At 38.3% G+C, this 24,709-nt stretch overlaps 1 protein-coding gene across 1 annotated transcript in view; it reads left to right on the forward strand.

The window, feature by feature from the left end:
- The window catches only part of LOC124595315 (inhibitor of Bruton tyrosine kinase), a 124,594-nt gene that overhangs the window by 57,068 nt on the left and 42,817 nt on the right, over positions 1-24,709 (forward strand). Inside the window, exons 7-12 of the mRNA XM_047134015.1 lie at positions 4,483-4,644; positions 4,765-5,032; positions 7,621-7,743; positions 13,938-14,155; positions 16,530-16,793; positions 18,348-18,543. Of these exons, the coding sequence (XP_046989971.1) occupies positions 4,483-4,644; positions 4,765-5,032; positions 7,621-7,743; positions 13,938-14,155; positions 16,530-16,793; positions 18,348-18,543 (1,231 nt within the window). The remainder of the gene's footprint in view (positions 1-4,482; positions 4,645-4,764; positions 5,033-7,620; positions 7,744-13,937; positions 14,156-16,529; positions 16,794-18,347; positions 18,544-24,709) is intronic.

Here is a 24,709-nt window from a genome sequence, read left to right on the forward strand (position 1 = left end):
TTCCAGCAGTAGCTTGTTGTACTGTCACAAAGTGCCCAGAACTTTATTCCATATACCAAGTTTTGATGGGATGTATTTTTGAAATGGACAGCAACCTCGAAATGTGAACAACTGTTCATCTATGGTCATGCACCATCCTGGAATTTAGGCATCCATAAGGGTAATTCCCACATCTCAGAAACGTCTCTGATTGGTTTGTCACTTGGCCTATTACAAAGCAGCAGCCCGTCATGAACAAAGTGCAACACACTCAGATAAGTATGGAAGTGGTTGCGAGACATAATTTTATTGAACAGTGGTCAGTCATTCTCAACATTCCTAAGCCGATTGATATCTTTGTTTCTTGAAGTGTCTCAGAACGCCAATAAAATGTATATATAGACAGACAAACGCATGTACGCACAAGTCAGCCTTACTTATTGCTCTAGGTATACACTATGTCAGTGAGGGGTACATGAAAGAACAACAAAAAACAAGATGTCTCATTATCACTGTTCCTAATTGAATAACTTGCAGGTCCCTGGTCTTGTTTCAATATGTCCTTTTTGCTCTGTCTACCAGAAGTTCCAGCTTGAGGAACTGTAACCCATATTTTATTCCCATTAGAAAAACAAGAAGTCACACTCGGCTGAATTTGCACTGAATTGTTGTTCTTCATCTCCACGAATTGACTCTTTGTGATCATCTTCATGTAATTCTGAATTGTCAGCAACATCTACCTCATTATCATCATCATTTCTGGAAAATTCACGTTCGCTAGATGGGTTTTCAAAATCAAAAGACTGTTCCAACAGTTCCCTTGTCTCCTTATCTGATAGTTCTCTTCTCCGTAACATTTTCAGTTTCTAGAACAGACAACTGTTATGAAATAATGCACCAAAATAAACATGTACTTATCACAAGGAGGACTGTTGAACACTGAAATAGCAGCATGAGTCAACAGTGGCAAATGACATAATAGATGCTGTGTTGATAGACATCTGGTTGTTGAAAAATTGCTTGTAACAGCATGGGCCATATGGGAGGAAACGTCCACCAACACTGTAACACAAAGTCATAGCTAAATTTTTATCATATTTTTCAAAAATTATGACTAACTTGACAAATTATGAAAAATCATAAAATTTCATTAAAATAAAATGTATAGTCACTAATAGAGAAGATACTAAACATCAAGAATGTGACTCTGTGGCCCTATGGTAGGTAAAGGGTTGAACTGAATACAGGCCAGTGGCTATGTGGTAATACAGGTGTGGTGATATTGAAAGATGGTGGTCAAAACAATCACCATACTTAGTTACTTTACTTTGCTTGGCTGAATAAGTAAATCAGTCCTTGGGAGCCAAAGTGTAACGTCACCCTAGCAGTCTCATATGTAGGCCTATTTGACTTGGGCAACAGTAATAGCAATCCACTTTGTTATCCGGCAGAATCTGTAAATGTATTAGTGATGTCTAGGGAAGCATTGGTTGGATTGGAATATGGTGTCAGCTGACTGAAGAGAATGACAAGATTTCATGGCTACTCTGACTAAAATCAGCTGGCTAGATGGCTTCTTGTAACTGGTCAGCTGGAGATACTATGTTTTTCTTACTGATAGTGCCCTCACCAGACATACTTAATGACACTTGTTGATAGTTTATTGCCTTCCATCAATATTTCTCGCAGGCTTACAAGAATATGTATACGGTAACCACTACGTAGCATTAACAAAGTTTGTGTGCTCTGGAATGCATATTTGTGCTAGTCTAGGCTCTAGATGATCTACGAAACAGATGGTGTAAACATGGAACGATATTCAGGAATTAAAACAAAAAACAGCAGTTTTGGCTTGTGACCAGGAAGGACACTGTGTCATTTATAAACAAAAGGTATTATACAGGATGAGTCAGGAGGAAAGATACGTGCTTTGAGGGGTGATAGTATTAGTGAGTCTTCACAAAAAACATCGTATGAACACAAGTCCTGTTCTTAACAGCTTGTGACGAAACTAATGAAAACAATGGGGAACAGGACAAATGCAGGTGATAGCAAATGAAACATTGTGATCTAATGTTTTCTTTAATTGTGTACATTTCCTCATGAAAGGTGTTCAAAAAGTCCACCATCAACTGCAATGCATTTTGCAGCTCTTGTAGACAGTTGCTTGTCTGAACTCATTTGTTTAGCCCTTTACTTTAGCACTTGGGCATCAGTCACACGTCCTTCTTCACCAGCAATCTCATATTAATACAACCAAAGGAACATAAGGCTACATAGTGTTGTCTTTACTAGCTGTTTTAATGTGTACTTCATTTGCGCATGGGGCAAAGAATGTGTGTTAATACAAGTGAGAAGTGTAAAATACATGAGAAATTGCTTCTTTGTGTCCATTCTGGATTTGTAGACATCACTTTTAAGCCAATCCCACAAACAGTAATCTAATGGAGTAAAATTGGATGACCTCAGTTGCAAAGAAATGACTCCACAGCGGCCTATCCAGTGCCCAGGATAAGTTTCAAGTGTCACTGGCTGTACGCATTTTCAACCAACTGAATGCCAGATATGGTTAAGAAAAGGGCATATGTTCATTTGAAGTTTTTTGTTGAGAATCGACAATACTGTCACTCCTCAAATCATGTACCTTCCCTCCTGTCTCACCCTGTATAAAAGGTAGTAGTACTTTAGTGTTTGCAAGACACATGAGAAATAAACTATTGTCAAATAATTGTTGATGAAGTCTGAACTCCATTAAATTTAAGAGGTCTCAGTGTAGGTGTAGAACTTCTTACATTTCACAAGTTTGAAATTTGTTTGGTAGTCTACAGTATTATTTGCAGCAGAATATCAGCAGTTTTAGTCTGTGTCTAGAAAAGATGATATTTTCTAGTGTGAATCATGAGCTTAGTGAGCCTAAAAAGAAAGTATTTACATCTGAAGGACAGTCAACAGCTCTGTCAATGTTCCAACCAGGCACTTTCTATGGTGCCTTACAATATTAAAAAGTTGAAAATTTTTTTAAAAAAATAAAGATAATCACATGAAAATGATACAATCTTGTTAGTATAACAAATATTCTGTCTCACTTTGAATCATGCCATAAAAATTAAACATAGCTATGTAAGAGGCATGTTTTTTAAGTAAGGTCTGTTTTGTTGTAGACACTAGTAGTTTGCGCACATACTGCAACGAGTGGGTGCATCGTGTACTGGCATGCCTCGGGAACAACTGTGCTCAGTTTCAGTTCTGTAGCTAACCTGTACGGTTCTGTTGTGTGCTTTCAAAATGTTTAAGACTATCATCTTGCCTGCCGCGTGAGAGGTTTGCTCAGTGATACGGTTTTTGTCAGCAAGGAACCTGTCTGCTGTAGAAATTCATCAACAGATTTGTGAAGTGTGCGGTGATACTGTTATGAGTGAAAGCAAAGTGTGTAAGTGGATAAGAGAATTCAAAGATGGCCGTGACAATGTCCATGATGAGGACCACTCCGGTCACCCTTCTTTGATTACAGATGATTTGGTGTCTTCAGTTGAAGCGAGGATTCGTGAGAATAGGCACTTCACAATAACAGGTCTCTCAAACGAATTTCCTGACATGTCATTGCTTTACAACATTAGGTGTTCGGAAACAATGTTTAGGAAACTGTGCTCCTGTTGGGTCCTGAAACTCCTAACAGAGGATCACACAAATCAAAGATTTGACTGTGCGATGAAGTTCTTGAGCCGTTACCAAGAAGAAGGTGACAGCTTCTTGAGTCAGATCATAACTTGAGACGAAACATGGGTTTCATATATCATGTCCGAATCGAAGCAACAGAGCATGGAATGGAGACACACACACACACACACACACACACACACACACACACACACACACACACACCTGTAAAGGTGAAGGCCAAACAGACTCTGCCCCAGTAGGCATGGTGTTTCGTTGGTCGACTTCATGCAGCGAGGAACCACTCAAACCCAGAGAAAGCTACGCAGAGCGATTCAACACAAAAGATGCGGCGTGATGCAAGACCTCACACTGCAGGTCAGACCCGCAATTTATTGGGCAGTTTTGGCTGGGAAGTTTTAGGCCACACACCCTACATTCCTGATCTTGCACCAAGCGATTACCATCTGTTCCTCCACCTCAAACACCACCTCAGTGGCAACCGTTACAATGATGACGATGACGACATGAAAACGAGAGTGAGCTCTTGGTTATCGGAGCAGGTGGCAAGTTTTTATAAAGAGGGTATTTTAAAATTGGTTAGGAGGTATGATATGTGTTTAAACAAACCTGGCAACTATGTCGAAAAATAGAGTGAAATATGTACTTTCTTAAAATAAATTTACTTTTTTGAAATAACCTTTCAATGTGTACTTATGTTCAAACGGACCTTACTTAAAAAACACTCCTCGTATAACATATTCTGGTTTCAGCTGGACATTTTCAGTTTTGTAGATTGTAGCAGCTTTCATCACTGTTGAACAACGTTTTGCTTTATTCACTTAGGCAGCTGGGAATCACAAAGTTGTCTGTGATAGGAGGACACTTGGATGCACATGTAGACAGCAATGTTCTCATGGACAAAGGTGGTGAAGAGTTGAAAGTAGCTGCACTCACTGATAGAGGAACTGTCTTAGTATGGCAAGAGTCGGCACCACAACTTTCCCGGTAAGTTTTGAAAGCTCTGCAAAATTTGAAATGAAGTATGAAATATGCTGTAATAGTGTGATTACTGGCAAGAAATGGAAAGGACATTGGCACATACTAATTTTGTGTATTGTTTTGCAGCTGTGTTTTTGTGATAAACCGTTCACTAGAGGTTGCCGATTTTGTAGCTAATCGCAGTCAGTTGTTGTTTGTTACTAAAGATGGTGAAGCATTTGAGGGTGAAGTAAAGATGAGAAAAGGCAGAAAAAATGTACCTGACAATAACAAGCAAGTCAATGGCATACATGAAGAACCAAGAGAATTTGTGAAAATAAGAAGACTACCTCATGTGCATCGGGGAGTAAGCGTTGCTTCAGATGTGAAAGGGAGGAATTTTGCCATTATACAGGTAGGTTTGGCAGAGAGAGAAATATATCTAAGAGGGGGGGGGGGGGGGGGGGGGGGGAGAGGTCAGCAAGCACATAAAAATGAGAATTTGGCCACTTGGCTCTGAAAAAGGATCTCCCAGTCTTGTTTATAAGATTTTCGACAAGACGACGCCTGTACTATTAGACGAATTGTTGCTTTTTACCGCTTGAAGTATAAACAGCATGTCATTGCATATATGTCTTTGTATGTCTTTGATAAGAGCAAGGGCACTGTTTTCTGTTGTTCTGTCTTAAATATCTGCTTTGTGTGTTTTTATGGTACTTATTCTACATTTTGTATTTTAATATTATTTTTGCTGTAAGTTTTTTTTATAGTATTGTTAGTTTTGTGATAGAAAAGCTTGAAGGATTATTATAAGGAAATAAATGACTGAGCCATCAAATGGCACTAAAAACCAAAAGCCCATCAGTCATGAGTGGAACCTGCCATCATCTAGTGACTGAACTCTTGCCCTTTGGAAAGTGTTGTTTGCTGTACTGACAAGAAGACCACATGGCAATTGGATTTTGTATTTCCTGTTTTAATATTTATGGTATGTGAAACTTAGAACTCAAACATCAGTCACCCAAAGCAGTTCGATGCAGTCTCAGAAATGCTGGAGAAAATAGACTTTGAAGTTTCCAAGTGTTGTTAATTCTGCAAATCGAGTTTGGTTTTTGGTGGGCTGTGTGGCTCTGTGCCAGAGTGCTAGTCTGCCACGTTGAGGCATCCGGGTTTTCCCAGCCAAGGCAAATTTTTAGACAAAGGTGCATGTAGTACAAGCACTTAAGTGATGATTAATAAAAGATCACTAATTAACAGGTTGTATTTGCAATGAAAACTAGATTGTTGTGGGATATGTTATTAACAAAAAGAACATTCATTTGTCATAAAAATGACACTGTCAATATTAGGAAAAGGATAGTGTGCTGCTAGTGATACAGTGGAGATGTTGAGTCACAGACAGGCTCACAAAAAGACTTCTAGACAAGTGAGCTAAGTAAAACACACACACACACACACACCACACAACACACCAAAAACACGCGCGACCACTGTCTCTGGCCAGCCAGACACTCTGTGTGTGTGGTGTGTGTGTGTGTGTGTGGTGTGTGTGTGTGTCTTTACTATAGAAGGAGGCCTTTGGCTGAAAGCTCACTCCTTTATTTGGCTTTTGGTTGTGCCTTTCTGTGAATCAGTATTTCCACTTGGGCTAATATAACAATGAAAACAATCAATTATTGAAAAAATAATTAATTGGCTAGATAAAAAATCTCTCACCAAGCGGCAGCAGAACACACGCTAGAAGACTGTCATATTTTGCAAGCTTTCGGAGCCAGTGACACCTCCTTCAGGCAGAATGGTTGAAGGAGAAGGAAGAACGTTGAAGGGAAAGAAGTGGAGAAGTCTAGAAAAAGGGTAGATTTCAGGAAAGTCACCCAGAACCGGGGATCGGTGGTTTTCTTCTCGTCCTGTTGAAAAAATTAACTTTATATGTTTCACTTTTCTTGGAAATCATTGTAGAACATGCACATTTATTTACAATTATGCGTTGGCAAGGAATGCAACCCACGCCACTAGCAGAGTAATGAAGGCGCTACCACGGGGCCACACCACCTGTCAAAAAGCTGACCATACTTTAGGGCACTAAAGACGTTCAAAGTCATTTTTCTTTACATGCTTTGAGAGTCATATTGGAATGCTTTGGGTGATTGGTATTTAAGTTTTGAACTTCATGGACCATAATTATAAAACAACAAAAAATAAGATTGTCATGTGGTCTTAGGATGAGTTAAACATTCTGTCACACGGACTGCCAGGAGGTGTAGGTTTCCTTGCACTGAAGCATTTTAAAAGCTTTTCCTCTAATAAAACTGATTTTTAAAGAAAACTCTGAATGTTAGATTTAATAATTAATCCATTAACTACCCCTAAGAACATATTAGTGTGCTGCTCACAGCATACTATTTTGCTAAGCTTTTATACAAAATTTTATTTTGTTTTGGTACCAGGACAAAATTTATACAGGGTGTTTCACAAGTGATGGTCAATATTCAGGGATGTGGCAGGAATGATCATCCAAAACAAAGTCGAGTAAACTTGAGCTCTAAAGCGCATACCTTAAGAGCAATTCTTGATCTCAGATACTGTGGAAGAAATCTCTTTTACTGCAAGCTCTTTGCTTTCCATATTTTGGGAGTGGTAGTATGGACCAAAACAAGAAAAAAGTCTAGTAAACATTTGTTCTAAAATGTATACCTTAAGAGCTATGAGCACTTTTTCATCTTCACTACTTTGAAACACAACTCTTCTAATAAATAAGTGCTCATGATTTTTAAGGCATGTATTTTACAGCACATTTTTACTAGACATTTTTTCTTTTGTTTTGGTCCAGTTTCAAATGATCATTCTTGTCTTATCCCTGAATAATATTCACCATCACTTTTGAAACACCGTGTGTGTGTGTGTGTGTGTGTGTGTGTGTGTGTGTGTGTGTGTGTTCCTTCCTTCCTTCCCCTACTCCCTTCCTTGCACTGAACATGATATTTGTCATTTCTGATTTTTCAGGTACATCCAAAAGCAGCTTTATTAGAATGTCCCCAAGTTACAACCAATGAAATGAAAGAGCAAATGCTCAATTTATTACAGACTGCCCATTCTGAAGATCTATTCATGATGTCAATATTTCAGGTCAGTACTAATGTATTACTCAACGAGGTAGTGTGTGGTAAGGTGTATGAGCAGTTTACCTTTCCAGAATTTAAATAATCCAAGAGATGGAAAAATTCCCCCCAAATTTTTATTGTGCTTTATATTCAATATCTGGAAGTTTTAGTTTTGAAACTGCAGTGTTACAAAAATTGTTTTCAAATAGATTGCAATATAACCTCAATTGACTGAACTGATGGCACATTCAGGTCAGAATGCTTGTACTTTCTTATTCTTATGTTGCACATTACTGGCAGTTCACACTGTAGTGTTCAGATCTTTTCAGTGTCCTACCTCGATACCCAGAGAATAGATGTCATTAATTTTCTGGATTTGGTCTCCATTTTGAAATACTTTTATGCCATTACACCTATTTAAATTTATATCTGTTATTAAGTTTGGTCTCTGGATTATTTAGCTACGTGAGATCTTTCCTTTGTAAGCATTTAAACTTCATGCAATTCCAGATTTTGCAAGTAAGTAAGTCTGACTGAAGACATAACATAGAACATTTGTTTCTCGTGGTGATATTTTTGTGTTGCACATTTTATTATTATATTCAAGGCAATCTGTCCACCTATTAGCCAGAATATTTCTCAGAACACAATCTGTGTGTTCTGGCTGACTGATTTATCATGCATTGGTAATTGGTGAATACAGACCTCTTGGCTTGAAAAAATTACCAGTTTAGCTTTTATAATTGAATTGGCGAGCTGGAAAAGGGCTCATGACTCAAAGTAAATTTTTCACGACACCAAAAAACTGTTACTATGCAACGGGTCCAAGCAAGGCGTTGTGGAGTTGCTACGTTGCATTGGCCCCAGGGTGAAACAATATATACCATTACAACATACTGTAGCCATTGAGTGTGGTCAGTAATCCTGTTTGAATCTACTGCAGATGATTCTTTTTCAAACCTGACGCTGTTGATGAAGCAACTGTGCTATGAGCGTGCAGATTTATTCATACTGCACCCAGAATGTGACCACAATCTAAATGGGTTTGCTTCATTTTTATCTTGTCTGTTCTTCAGTGGTGACTGGCAGATATTGTTATAAAATGATTCTTCTTGTTATGCATGAATGTAGAATTTTCTTTGTCATTTAGTTGCTTGTTTTTTTTTTATTGGAGTAGGTCCACCATACATTTATTTATCTGGACATGGCCTCTTCTCTAACTCAATAGCCATCTAATTATAACTTCTGTTGATGGGATATGACCCGTTGTTAAACCAAATGATACATACAGATGTAAAGGTTAGATATCACTGATAAACATAATGTGGAAGAAAACTGGACATGACCCCTCCAACTCACTGATTCAATTGTTTTCTTATTGTATGCCTGTTAGCAGATTTGACTGTTCTAACCTTCAAAGACCTTTTTGACTAGTTGACTGTTCTAATTTAATTTAATTTGATGATATACTTTAACAGGGACAGTAAAAAAATGATGAATAATGAGTATTTGAGCAATGACATCACTGCCCTGTCTAATGTTTTTGATGACAAGAATGTGTGAAGTTGTATTGCAACCTTCCCACTTCTTTTACACAAGTCAACTTACTTGGTATTCACAGCCGATCTTCTTCTCTGGGTAGCAGACTAAATAAATCTCTAAAAACATTCTTCTCCGAAGAATGTTGCTAGTTAAAGAAACATATAAGACACTCTCTCTACTCATGAAATAAGTAGGTACTCGAAGAGCACTTCTAGTTCACTCTCAGTATATTTCAGCTTCCACAAAGAACAAAATTATCATTTCTCACATAAATATTCATCTTCTTGTAAGTCTCCTATGTTGTCTCACATTAGACACAATTAAGATACTTTTACAGCAGAGTTGGTTTAACAGCCACAGAAATCATAAACATGTTTTGCCTCTACCAAGTCTGTGCTAAAGAGTTACTTAAGTCTTTCTCAACTCAACTGTTCTTTTATCACTAACAGTAGCCACCATTACAAAACAGCACAGAATAACACAGAATTTCCTTGATTCTTCTGTGTGCTTTCACTACGCCTTCCATGGACCGACCAACCAACCAACCAGTACTTGTTGGTGCCGTTCGACTGCCGTGTCTGAAGTCTTCTCACGACAAACTTCAGACCTGCACACACAGACAGGTGGCATGCAGTAGATAGTGTTCCGTTTGCCCACTCACATCTAAAATATTGTGTATTAGAGATGTTGGAAGGCCGAGTGGTTCTAGAATTTACGCAGAAATTCTAGAATCGCTCCACCTGGCCTGCACTACCACCGTGCAACTGTGCTATTTATTCTTTGTTTTTTGCTGTCCCTGTTAATACATATCAGTAAAACAAATATTAGGTTAGACTAATTTGATAACACTATCAAAGAGGCCCACAGATTCTGCCTTAAAAATCATTTGATTTTTAAAAGGAAACAAACCGATGCTTTCCATCAACATGGGGCATCACTTGAAAAATGGGATGAGAAGTATTTGCTTCGGCTGACTTCAGCTACATGTTGCAAAAACAAAATTACAAACATTTGCCAAAAAACCACACAATATGTACCTGAAGACTCTCACGACAGACACCCCCCTGTATAGTGGTTTACATTAAACCTACCAATAACCAGAGGGTTAGCAAACAATCACACTTACTCATTTACAACATTATTGCTGGAGGCAAATCTACTTTGGGTGTTGCTGAAACCTTTAAGAAGTATATCTGTAACACTATATTTACATTTACATTTAGCAGTCATCCTACCTCTCTCTTGCACAATCAAATGGCTCAAGCTTTGATTAATGTGAACTGTATTCAACTGTACCCCCCCCCCCCCCCCCCCCCACACACACACACACACACGCACACGCACACACACACACACACACACACACACACACACACACACACACACACACACACGACTGCAGTCTCTGGCGGCTGCAGCCAGACTGCGGGCAGCAGTGCATTATGGGAGAGGGAACTGGGTGGGGGGTGAGGAGGAGGTTGGGGCAAGGTGGGAGAAGGATAGCAGGATAGGGGTAGGGGACAGTAAAGTGCTGCTGGGAGTGAACAGTGACGAGGTGTAGAAAGGGCAGGACAGCTGGGTGTAGTTGGGAGGTTAGACAGTGGACAGGAGAGAGAGGGAGGTTAGTGGAAAAGGAGGGAAGTAAAAACCGAGATCCAACTCCAAATCAGCCCCTGTTAACTTTCCAGAATTTCATCTCGAGCCTTGCCTCACCATCATTCACGAAATCCCTCAACATGCAAGCTAACCTACCTTCTGCAGAAAGATCTGAAATCTGCCACCTGAAAAATGATCCCAACCTTATAATGCTACCTGCTGACAGGGCTCCACCACTGTTGTTTTCAATGCAAGGATTGCCTTGCAGAGGGACTCTGCCAGCTGTCAGATTCATCCAGCTACAAACTCTGCCACAGTGACCCCATTCCAGAAATCCAGTTGAATCTCAAATCTCTCCTCAAACCCTTAGGCCCATCCCAGAACCTCTCCCCGGAGTACATCTCTCTCCCCACCCCTACCACTCCCCCCACTCCTACCTTCTACATGCTTCCTAAAGTCCCAAACCCTATCACCCAGGACGCCACATTGTGGCCAGTTACTGTGTCCCCACTGGGAGAATCTCTGCTCTCGTAGACCAACATCTTCAGCCTGTTACCTGCAACCTACCCTCCTATACAAAAGATATCTACCATTTCCTGCACTGACTCTCCACAGTTCCTGTCGCTTTACCACTTGGTACCCTGCTCGTTACATCATTACAATTGATGCTTTACACTAACATGCATTATGCCCGTGGCCTCACCGCTATTAAACACTAGTTTTCCAACACCTGACAGATTCCAAACCACCTCCTCCCCAGTTGCCAAGACCAACTATATCCTCATCCACAATTTCTTCTCCTTTGAAGGCATTACCTACAAACAAATCTGGGGTATGGCTATGGGCACCTGCATGGCATCATCCTATGCAAACCTGTTCTTGGGGCATCTTGAGGAATCTTTCCTAAACACTCAGAATCCCAAACCCCTCACCTGGTTCAGATTCACTGAGACATCTTTGTGATCTGGCTTGAGGGTGAGGACACCCTATCCATATTCCTCCAGAACCTCAACACCTTCTTCCCCATTAACATCACCTGGTCCTACTCAACCCATCAAGCCACCTTCCTCGATGCTGACCTCCACCTCAAAGATGGCTATATCAGTACCTCTGTCCATATCAGATCTACCAACCACCAGCAATATTTCCACTTTGACAGCTGCTGCCCATTCCATACCGAGAAGTTCCATCAATACAGCCTAGCCACCTGTGCCTGTCGCATCTGTAGTGGCGAGTGGTCCCTCTCGAAATATCTTGAGGGTCTCACTGAGGCCTTTGCAGACTGTAATTATCCTCCCAACCTTGTACAAAAACAGATCTCCCGCATCTTATATTTCGTCACCCAACACCTCTCAAAGTCCCACCGTCCAGCCACAGAGGAGTATTCCCCCGTAACTCAGTACCACCCAGGACTGGGGCAACTGAATTACATTCTCTGCCAGGGTTTTGACTACATCTTGACGTGCCCTGAAATGATAAATATTGTATCCACTATCCTTCCTACCCTTTCCACAGTGGTATTCCGCTGCCCACCGAACCTACACAATATCCTCGTCCACCCCTACACAACCCCTGCCCCCAACATCTTGCCCCATTTCTCACATCCCAATAATAGACCTAGATGCAAGACCTGTCCCATAGAGAAAACAGTGTCAATTTTTTAGTGTGAAGAAAGCATTAAAAGCTATGACACCATTTGTCAATGGTCACTTACTAAGAGAATTCATTTTCTTCATTTGAATGACAAATAAATACAGAAATTGATTCATAAATGGTGATCATCCAGATTCAACTGTAAGTAAGTCAAACCGATAACAAGCAGTCATATTGATTGCAACGTGTAACTGTAAGTATTTTAAAAAGAAAGATGATGAAACTTACCAAACAAAAGCGCTGGCAGGTCGATAGACACACAAACAAACACAAACATACACACAAAATTCTAGCTTTCGCAACCAATGGTTGCCTCGTCAGGAAAGAGGGAAGGAGAAGGAAAGACAAAAGGATATGGGTTTTAAGGGAGAGGGTAAGGAGTCATTCCAATCCCGGGAGCGGAAAGACTTACCTTAGGGGGAAAAAAGGACAGGTATACACTCGCACACACACACATATCCATCCACACATACACAGACACAAGCAGACATTTGTAAAGGCAAAGAGTTTGCCTTTACAAATGTCTGCTTGTGTCTGTGTATGTGTGGATGGATACGTGTGTGTGTGCGAGTGTATACCTGTCCTTTTTTCCCCCTAAGGTAAGTCTTTCCGCTCCCGGGATTGGAATGACTCCTTACCCTCTCCCTTAAAACCCATATCCTTTTGTCTTTCCTTCTCCTTCCCTCTTTCCTGACGAGGCAACCATTGGTTGCGAAAGCTAGAATTTTGTGTGTATGTTTGTGTTTGTTTGTGTGTCTATCGACCTGCCAGCGCTTTTGTTTGGTAAGTTTCATCATCTTTCTTTTTAGATATATTTTTCCCACGTGGAATGTTTCCCTCTATTATATTTGTAAGTATTTTAATATTTATTACCAAAGTTGTGTGTGAGAATTGATTCTAATAGCTTTTGCTTTACAGAATATATTCTAAAATGATTTTTTGTTGTTGTTAAAAACAACATTTTTTTTCCCCTGTGGTGCATCTTGTGGGACTGTTTGGTTTCAAAACAGAAATATTTTGGCTTTTTCTCATTACTGGAACTGATAATGAAATTTTGTGTGGATAATTCTCTTATTAATAGAATTGAAAAAAGTGGTAATGAAAATTTGTAGATCTTATTGCGCCTGATAAGTTTAAGTAATGTTGAGTGACTAAAAAGTTAAAAAAGTGTTGTAGTTCCACTGATTTCCTTTTCTATCTTAGTGGCTAATGGTGTTACAATTTTTAGTTATTTTAATAGAGGCTCCTATAGTTCACTGTTGAAATCTTGATACTGGTAGGGATTACATGTGTTAGGGTTTCTGTGGAAAAGTTGCTTTCATTATTTGTTGGGTGTTTATTTATTATTATTGTTTTGTTTTCAAATAGCAGCACAAACATTAATATGTAAACTTTTATTCCACTTACATGTATTGTGGTTGTTTACAGGTGGGTGTTCGGGAGTTTCCAGCACATCAGTACATAGTGGCTCTGTCCAGTGATACATTGCTGCACATGATAAAACAAGAAAAGTCAAATGATGATAATGAAAATAATGTGTCTCGTGTGAAGATTAAGAACATTCGTCCTGAAATATTTGAACAAATATTGCAGTTCTTGTATACTTCAGATTGTGATCTCCTGAAGCCAGGTCCTTGCAGTGTAGAGTAAGTTACTCTATTGGCTCACCATGATTAATCTTCATTGTTTTATTAAAAATTTAAGTTTTATATGTAGCTTAGCAAGTAATTTCTTCTTTGCATAATAAGTATGTAACATATCAAACGTGGTAGCATGTAGGCTACTAAGCAGACAGATAATACCTTCTAGTCATAGGATAAACGAGGAGTATGTGGATTTAGTCTTACTGTGTAATAATGCAGTCACATTTTGTGGAAAATAGAGCATGGACACTTAAAGATAACCAGATTATAAAATTGAAGGGAAATGTGGTGTCTCACATATGGAAAAGGGCGCATTCATATGTGCAGCTACCAGGGAAGAGTATTTTCAAGTGATGCTGTTGTAAGGTCATACATTACATTTATTAACTCCTGAAATTTGTCTTTGCAATGACAAGGTTTGTAATTTTAAAATATTGGCAGTTTGAGGTTAACAGGCTTATTCCCATGCAGTTCCACTCACAACACATTCTGTAGTCTGTTTCACAGTAATGCTAGTTGTAAGAGCACTTACTGTAACCATCATCTACTACACACCCTAAGATTTTGCTAATTTTACAGCACTTTTCCTCCATCACCCTGATCTCAACTGGGTTTATTATTGAAAAAAGTGTCTGGTTGCTCTTGGAACTTCATGGAAAGCAAGGTTTGCTTCATTCTTGTCCTCCTCCTCCTCCCCCCTTTCCCCCCTTTCCCCCCCTTTCCCCCCCACTCATATTTGGCAGGACGACGGTTTAATCCCTGGTCTGGCCATCCTGATTTAGGTTTTCCGCTATTTCCCTAAATCGTTCCAGGCAAATGCCAGGATGGTTCTTCTTAAAGGGCATGGCCGCAATCCAATCCATGTTTGGACTTGAGTTTCAGGATAGTATGATTGTCTACAAAGATTTGGGTTCCATTTGAACACCCATAAGATGAATACCTCAAAATTCTCACTCTCACATTCACAAAACTTGAAACGTAATTTTAGTCTTTAGTTAGCATGTTAGTAAAAGTGCCAAAATTATCGCATACACACTTCGTTCTCATTTTATCATTTCTGATCATGTTAAGAAGGAACTTTAAGGTATGAATAACAAAGAAAAGCATACATTAACATGTAGAAATAGTTGCCAAAACTAATGCTGTAGATTGTATTAGCAGTTAACTGCTGCATTCTGTATCTGCCACACACAAGTCGTAAATTCACTCTGTAAAATTAGCAGGAAAGCTGCCACAGGGAAAAATATTGCAGCTTCTTTAGTTATCATTTACACCAGACACATGATATTTATATGCAGTTGTCCAATTTTCTCATAATATGGAGTTTGTTCTCTTTAGTCTTCAATGTCCATACAAGTACTGTTGTGATACAGTTACGCTTACTGCTGCATATCTGCCACAGATAACCCGCCCTCTGCTTTCCAGCTGCTAAACAAATCTAATACCTGAGCTTTTTGTGACTCCTTTCCCTCGTTTCACAATCACTGCTTTAACTTTATCAAATGCTAGCTTGGCATTTGTGTAACTTTCCATCTTTCTTTATCCTAACAGAACAGTCTGAAGTTGTGCACAGTTACCAGTTCTATGAGATCAGCTGATCTCTGTAATATGTGGTTTGGAAATTAACTACATCAATGAAATTTGCTTGACCATAAGCACCAACATATTTTTAAGATTCACTACACTTGCACCAAAGACAGATTTACGTAAATAATTTAAGAGAGTTTATGTTAAGTTGTCTTTTGACAGTATTTTTATGAAAAAATATGTATTTAAAAATAGTGAGTTGATATGTCTCTTCATGCCGAGGGTAAGTATTACATAACAAATCTAAGTGTTAAGTTTTGAGTGCAAGTTGGTTTTAAAATTTTATTTGGCACTTAACATTTATTTCACCTCTGACAATGCCTCGTGAATGTGAAAAGTGCTAAAACTCATCAAAGCATCATATTCGGTTTTAAATTATAGAGGCACTATAATGAAGTTACCTTACTCATGGTTACGGGTCCCAGGACATGCTGTTTTTCAGCATTTTTATCACTTGCCTTCCAAAAACAAGTGTAAAATGAATTCTAGCAGAAATACAAGCAAACGTTATCATCAATCCCAAAGTTTATAACAATAGAGGGAGTGCTGACCGAAAATACGAGACAGGAAAAACAATGTTGACAGACCATCCATTCCAAAACCTCAAAACTCAACCATTGCTTTTCTATTTGTCTGGCAATCTAACCCAGTGTGCTCTCATGTTACTCTCAGCTGTAATCAACATACTACAAATAATTTACCCAGGGACATAATTCTCCTTACTTTAATGTATGTTCCCTTAGCTTTTTTTAATTTTTAGCATTATGTTTATTTCTTTGATATGTTTCAGGATAACAATTCAAGAATCAAAAGAAAACAGCTGCCAGGTATCTCAAAGACATCATGATGTATTCAAAGAGCTTGATGTAAATGATATGGAAAATACTTCAGCATTCAGTGTGTATACTGAAAATAAACAAAAGAAGAAAATTAAAGCTACAAAGGAAGAAATTCAAATAGACTCAGAAAAGAGACAGAATCCTGTTCGTCTAGCCCAGGAAGCATCTAAGAAGCTAGGAATTTTACTGCTTTACCAGAAGTTACAAGAAGTACGGTAAGCAGTCTTTTAAGTGAAAGCAATTACTTTGTACTTGTCTCAGCTGCATAAAATGCAGGGGCATTGAGATACAATTTAATAGATGAAAAGGAGCAGTTTTTGAAATACTGCCATTTAGTGTGCCAACATGTCTGGGACTTTATTGTAACAATGGCACATCATGCAGTAGCTTGTGGGGGAATTTTTAAAATAGAAGGTTTCCACTGGCAATGAAGTACATTAGAAAAGTGTGATTAAGTCTTAAAGTGAGAGTAGGGGTTTTGGCTTCTGAGAAACTTTGTCTTTTGGTAGAGAGATTTTTATAGAATAGGGAAGTTCCAGGTATAATAAAGTTTCTGTGTGCTTACATTTTAAATTAATTCCTTGAAAATGAAATTTCATAGGTTAATGGCTTTTCATTTGCCATCTGTGAGATGTGTGGCCCTACACCAATTCAGATGTCCATCTCAGAACTGTTGAAAATTAATATCAGAGGTCTTATTAACTTTCACCAACTAAAGATGAATTTCTGTTGGCAATAAATCATCCAAAATAAAGTACATTGCAACATTCAATATTCCATTTTATCAGTTTAATAAAATATACACAATATTACTGTTATAAAAAGTCATATAAGTAAAACATTTGTGCAGGTTAATTTAATATTTGAATGTGCTAAGTCACAAAAAGGTACCAGAGTTTTCATTTGTGTAAATGATGTTTCTGAGCTTGGCTGGGAAATTTCCACCACGTCTTTGTACGTGTTAGTAATTTAGGAAGTCTACTAATACAATATTTCATGATACTGTTACAATTTTTAAAGTATTGTTAAATCTAAATGTAATGTTTATGTGCCAGTCATTTTCCTGGACCAGTTGTGTGCATTTTATGAAGTGATTGAAACAGCCTTTTATCATATGAGAACCATTGATGCAGCCTTTTAACATTGAAAGTTTTTTATGCTCTTGTACATAATATTTTATTTTCTGGGACCAGTTGTTGGAAAATTCACAGATTCTCAGAATATTTTAATACTCAGAATATGTCTCTCTCTTCTTTGTCTTATTTGTTTCCTTTTAAATTCTTAACTTCTTTCTTTATCTCCTTGCTTGTTTCTTCCCCCCCCAACTGTGCTCATGTTGGAAACTATCATTTTACGTTCTATTTGCCTTTATCACAATAAGTTGGCTTTATTACTTCCTTTAGTTATCCGATATTGTGAAATTTTTGTGCTAAGTAACACTACGTGAATTCCTTGTCTGTTGTGTGATCTTGGGATGATTTTGTGTTCTGACTAGTCTAATAGTCTTGCAACTAAGTTTCTTTTCAGTTCATTTCTGATAGTGATGGCTGTAGTATTCTACATAGGAACTGTAGGGTTTACATAATGCACTTCATTCTGTTCTCTGGGTTTGGCTGATGTTATTGTTTTATATTAAATAATTGCTATAAACATTTATTTTTGAAATTGTTTGTGATATTTTTTTTTTTTTTTTTTTTTTGCACACTGTTCCTTACAATCATAGAAGAAACAAGCACGTGATCACTAAAGGGTATTTTACATGAATGCAGGTATGAAGCTGGTTACATACATATGAAAAACGGTATTCAACCATCACTGAGGCCCCGCCTATCCTACAACAAATATCAAGATTTGTTTGATGTGAAAATAAAGTGTGAAGATGGCCGGGAGCTGCCTGCACATAAGTGTGTGTTAGCAGCAAGGCTGCAGTTCTTTGCTGCTATGTTCAGTAATCGTTGGCTCGGGGTATGTTATCTATTGTACAGATTACTTTCATACATTCTGTAAAAGTTGACATTCTGCGTACTCTGCTATTATTTGAATATTAATTGAATGGTGTTTTTTGGAGGAATTTTGTTACTATGGAACAGCTGTGAATCATAGACTATTTATTAAAGTAATTATCATACCCTATACAAAATATTTCTTCCCAGTTCACAATTCCCAATAATAGTTAACATAATCTTGCCTGTTTTTATACCCAGTAGATGGACAACATATGTTAGAAAAGTAATAATTCTGGGAATAGTGTATTATCATTGGTTATGGGATTGTAGATCCCTTACAGCCTCCCTCTGATTGCAGTTCAGAAAGTCAGGGCACAGAAGCTTCACATTCCCCCCCCCCCCCCCCCCCTTTTTTTTTCCCCCACAAAATTTAAATCACTACTGGTTGACCAACAGTCTGGCCTCCTAAGATACTTCACTCTTTCCTCATTGTCATCTGATTTCATTATTGAGCTTTGTCTTCCATTATTCTCAACCTGCTAAAAGGAACTTACGTCATCTACACGTTTGTGACACGGAGAAGGAATATTCTCCAGAACCTCTTCGTAGCTTTTTATAAGTCACAATAGCAGGTCCAGCCAAGAAAAAGTGCATTTTTAACTGGGAAATTGGGGAATATCTCTTTCTTGTCCACATATACACCCTGTTCAGTGTTTTATAAAGGTTTACAGTGTGCCGTATATTTGTGTTCACGCCAGCCACTCACTGGCTTGCAATGAGGATTGTGTGTGTTAACCATTATTACAGTGTGTGACACAATACCAAGCGTTCTGACCTTTGATGAGATTAACCCTAACTAGAAGTGCGAGACAAAAATTGTATCTGCCTCAAAATTATGATTTATCTGAGTCAAACTGTTTAAAACATCTTGGGATTGGTTATTGTAAAACCCTTTAATCATTGTGTTGAACATTGTTGAGCAACCACATTCTAATTAGGAATTACTCCCGAGGCAGCTAAATCCGATTAGCACTTAACAGTTAGATCCTGGTCACATCAAATTTAAAGGTAGGCTGCTGTTTCAGTTAACAAACATTGACCTTATATTAATTGGGAATGTTTCTGAATACATTATAGAGGCAAAATTCCAACGCCAGGAGTGGCACACTGCAAACTCTCCAGATCCCGAGCGAGAATGAGCAAACTCAAAATAATAATTCTGTTTTTAGTCTGGGGGTTGTCCACAATGAATTTGTGCCTCCAGGACAAATACTCACTTAAACTTTTTATTGGATAGTCATAGAAAGATTCAGGGAAAAATGAGGCACGTGTACAACCCTGCTTTGCAAATACTTACATGCTGCCTCCCATCACAGAGCAATACTGTAGTAAAGTTGGTGTATGACGATCCCTGACAGTTGCAGTGGGCTGTGTGTGGCAGCTGTGTATGCATGCCACCACCAGTCACATAACACAGTTTTTTGACACCTCTGTGGTAGCACCTCAGAATTGCTGGAGCTATATAGATGGCTACTGTTGTGACCTACAGACATCTGTATTTCACTGTTGAAAGCTGTCAACAGTGCTGCAAGCAAAATAGCATTCCTGTGGTTCCTCAGCTTCCCTGTATGCTGGGTCCCAATCTATATGATTTCTTTTTATTCCTCAAACCCAAAAAATCATTTGAAAGGGCTTTTGGGGAAATATCCAGAAGAGCAGAACTGAGGCGCTGATAGATATTTCGGCAGAAACCTTTCAAACCTATTATAAAGACTTGAAACATTGTTCTCACTGGTGTGTAATTGCCAGAGGGAGTTTTTCTGAAAGGAACAACCTTGTTGTACATAAAAAAATTAAATTTGTGGTTACAAAAATTATATTACATTACTTTTCTAACACACCTTGCACACCTTGTCCTTACATACAAGTAGAGGTCAGAGCTGATGTCATCTTTCTCATATATTCCTTAATTATAGTTTAGACTGCATAACTCTTTTGTATGAAACTTGGCAGTACTGCTACTTCTCTGAACAGTTATCAGAACATTTGTGGGAGGTAGTTAAACAGGACTGTTTCATTTGGAAAGAATTATGCAATTTATACGGCTCTTCTTTCCTTGTTCTTGCTATTCTTTTCTCCGTTGTCTGTTAACCCCCCCCCCCCCCCCCCCCAAATCCATCGCTCCTCTCTCTCTCTCTCTCTCTCTCTCTCTCTCTCTCTCTCTCTCCCCTCCCCTCCCCTCCCCCCCCCTCTCCCACCCAACTTGCTTCCCCCCGCCCTTTATTATGTTTCAAAATATAATGCTAGCAATTCTGTGAATTTGGAACTCTAGGCTGCTGTTACTGCCTATATATCTTACCTTTCTTTCTATAACAACAAAAACAATCAATTATTGATAAAATTATTTAGTGGGTAGATAAAAAACCTACTCACCAAGTGGCAGCAGGAGACACACATAAAAAACTATTGTGATTGGCAAGCTTTCAGAGCCAGTGGCTGCTTCTACAGGCAGAGGGGTTGAAGGGGATGGAAGAAGGGCGAAGGAAAAGAACTGGAGAGGACTAAGAAAAGGGGTAGATTTCGGTAAAGTCATCCAGAACCGCGAGTCAGGGGAGACTTACCAAACGGGATGAGAAGGAAAGGAAAGGAAGGAAAGCTTTCCTTCTCATCCTGTTAATTTTTTCAACTTTATGTGTTTTACATTTCTTGGAAATCCTTGTAGAACATGCACCTTTGTTTAAAATTATGCATTGGCAAGGAATCGAACCCAGGCCAAACACACAGAGGATAGATGAAGGCTCTATCACAAGGCCACGCCACCTATCAAAAAGCCAACCGTACTTTAGGGCACTAAAGACATTCAAAAACGTTCAAAGTCACTTTTCTTGAAACGTTTTGAGAGTCGTATTTTTATGCGTTTGGTAATTGACTTTTAAGTTTTGAACTTCATGGACCATAATTATAAAACATCAAGAAACAAGATTGTCATGTGGTCTTAGGGCGAGTTGAACGTTCTGTCACACTGACTGCCAGGAGGTATAGGTTTCCTTGTACTGAAGCATTTTAAAAGCTTTTCCTCTAAAATAAAACTGATTTTTAAAGAAAATTTTGAATGTTAAATTTAGATTTCATCTATCCATGTGTGGCCTGGATTCAACTCCTTGCCAATGTATAATTTTTAACAATGGTGCATGTTCAACAAGGATTTCCAAGAAATGTTAAACATATAAAGATGGGAATAAATTAATGGGATGAGAAGGAAAGCTTTCCTTTCCTTCTCATCCCTTACGGTAAGTCTCCCCTGGGTCTGGGTGACTTTCCCGAAATCTAGTCATTTTCCTATACCTCTCTAGTCCTTTTCCTTTACCCTTCTTCCTTCCCCTTCAACCCTTCTGCCTGAAGAAGGAGTTCCTGGCTCCGAAAGTTTGCCAATCACAACAGTCTCTTATGTATGTGTTTTGCCGCCACTTGGTGATAAGATTTTTTATCTATCCAATTAAATAATTTTATCAATAAGTGATTGTTTCAGGCAATTAAATGATGCACGTAAGTCCTTTAGCACTAAAAGCAGCCTAATCAAGAGTGAAAGAGATAACATTATAAGTGCAGAGAAATGAATCTGAATGATAATGCAGGCAATTTGACAACCTTCTCAATTCAAGGTTCACAAAATGAGTTCCCATTGATGAACAAGAAAAAAACTAATGAAGAGAACTTGACCACTCCAACTGTTGGAGAAGTAAGAACTACCCTGAAATAGCTAAAGAACAAGGCAACCAAAACAGACAAAATCCTTGCAGCATTATTAAAACAGGGTGGATAGAAACTGGCAATTGGAATGACTCCTTTTAAAAATGGTGATGCAAAACTGAGACGAGGAAGAGATAAGATATAGAAGTGGAATGGTGAAATTATTTGCATACATTACAAAAAAAAATCAAATGGAGTATGCAGATTACTTAAGAATTTCATTTCTAAATTTGTGTTGGGACACAGAGTGACAGTCGAGGAATATTTCTGGAGTCACTGTATATTCACAATCTTCTTTCCCACCCACCCACATCCCGAACATATGTTCACAGTTTCAAATGTGCAGCACAATTAGTTTGTTCTTGACAAATAGAAAGGTTTGACGTGTTTTAATGTGCTCAGTGATTTTTTTTTTTTATTATTATAAACAATTGAGCAAAGAATTTGCATCCAATTTTGTGTGAAAAATGAAATAAAGTGCTCTAAAACACTTCAAATGTTGACAGTGACATATGGTGACTCTGCTTTATGTCATAAATAATAAAAACAAAAAGTGGTAAAAGCTCTTTCAATAAGGCTGAGAAGATGCCAATGATGAACCTCACTCTGGACTTCCCAGCACATCAACAGATGATAACATCAAAGCTGTGATGTTTTGAAAATCATCCAATTATCAAGAGAAGTTGCTGAAAATGTTGGCGTATTGGTTAGTTTGTGTTGTGCAATTTTTTCGGCTGTTTTGGGATGAGCTGTGTGTCAGCAAAGTTTGTTCCAAAACTTCTCAATTTTGATCAGAAGAACCGTCACTTGAGTGTCGCCCAGGAGCTCTCAAATGATGTCAATGATGGTCCTGATTTGCTCAAAAGGGTCATAACTGGTGACAAAACATGGGTTTACGGTAATGGCATTGAAACAAAAGCCCAATCGTGCCAATGGAAGCATCCCAGAGAGCCAAGACCGAAAACGGCATGCCAAGTTTGATCAAATGTCAAAGTTTTGCTCACTGGGTTTGTTTCCTCCCCCCCCCCCCCCCCCCCCCCCAAAAAAAAAAAAAAAATTTACTGTGGTGCAGCGCATCATGAATTTTTGCTCAAGGTAAAATGGTCAACAAGGAGTATTACTTTCACTCTATGCACCTTTTGTGAGAAGAAACAAAAAAGTCCAGAATTCTGGAAAAACAGTTTATGGCTTTTGCATTACGACAATGCACCTGCTCATTCATCATTGCTTCTGAGAGATTTTTTGGCCGAAAAGAACACGGCAATCATGCCTCAGCCACCATATTCAGCGGATTTGGCCCCTTGCAACTTGTTCCTGTTTCCAAAACTGAAGAGACCTATGAAAGGATGAAGATTTTCAATGATTGAAGAAATAAAAACTGCATAGTTGGAACTATTCAAGGTTGTACCAAAAAGTGCTTATGAGAAGTGCTTTGAGAGTTGGAAGAAGTGTTGGCGCAAGTGTGTTGTATCTGAGGGGGATACTTTGAAAGGGACAACATGAATATTGATGAATAAATAAAAATTTTTTCATTAGAATATGAAGTCGCCTTACTTTTTGAACACACCTCATAAGATAACTTGCATTTTGTACTTCTAGAGCAGTGGCTTGCATGCCAGTTATTGTGATAGGATTTGAAATGTCTCCTATCACATAGTATGTTTGTTGTCATGTATGTTACTGCTATCAAATTTTAGTCAATGACAATTCTTGATTATGTTCACCATAACTGTTGTATAGTGTAAATGTGGGACTGACAAGTCAAAGAGTCTAAATCAGCAGTATTTTTTGTTATTTGTAAGATCATATTAATATATGTATCTGTGATATGCTTTCATCTACATAATTTACAATTCTTTGACAATTGGTGTACGAAGATAGACACTACAAAAGACATAATATTGTGAAACAATCCAATATATCATATCAAATTAGACAGTTTTTTGTGTTGGACATAGATTCCAAATCAAAATTATTTGGTTAAAACACTTGAAATTTTATATATACGTCTTATTCTGTAACTTTGTTCATTAAGTATGTTGTCTGGTTGTTTTGTTATATGGATATATATTTCGGTTTCTTCTAGAATATTCAGTAACCTGCCATTTTCTGCTTTATGGACAATGGTGATGTCCTTGCTAATGTCATTAGCAGTATGCTTGTATTCTCTTAAATGAGCACTGAATGTTGAAGGATTTGCTTCATTAACATTAACATGTCCTCCAAGTCTTGTTTGGAAGTTTCTCCCTATTTACCCAACATAAAATTTATCACATTCAGTACATATTATTTTATACACTTCTGACATGTTACATGTTTGGCTCTTATCTGTATTGTGTATAAGATGAGGTCTTGCATTGTTATCTGCCATGAAGCTAATTTGTAACCTAGGTGTTTTCTTGTTTTGGGGTGGGGGGACCGCAACTCATTCTGTT

This window comes from Schistocerca americana, chromosome 2 (genome assembly GCF_021461395.2).
Source record: "Schistocerca americana isolate TAMUIC-IGC-003095 chromosome 2, iqSchAmer2.1, whole genome shotgun sequence".
Classification (NCBI taxonomy): domain Eukaryota; kingdom Metazoa; phylum Arthropoda; class Insecta; order Orthoptera; family Acrididae; genus Schistocerca; species Schistocerca americana.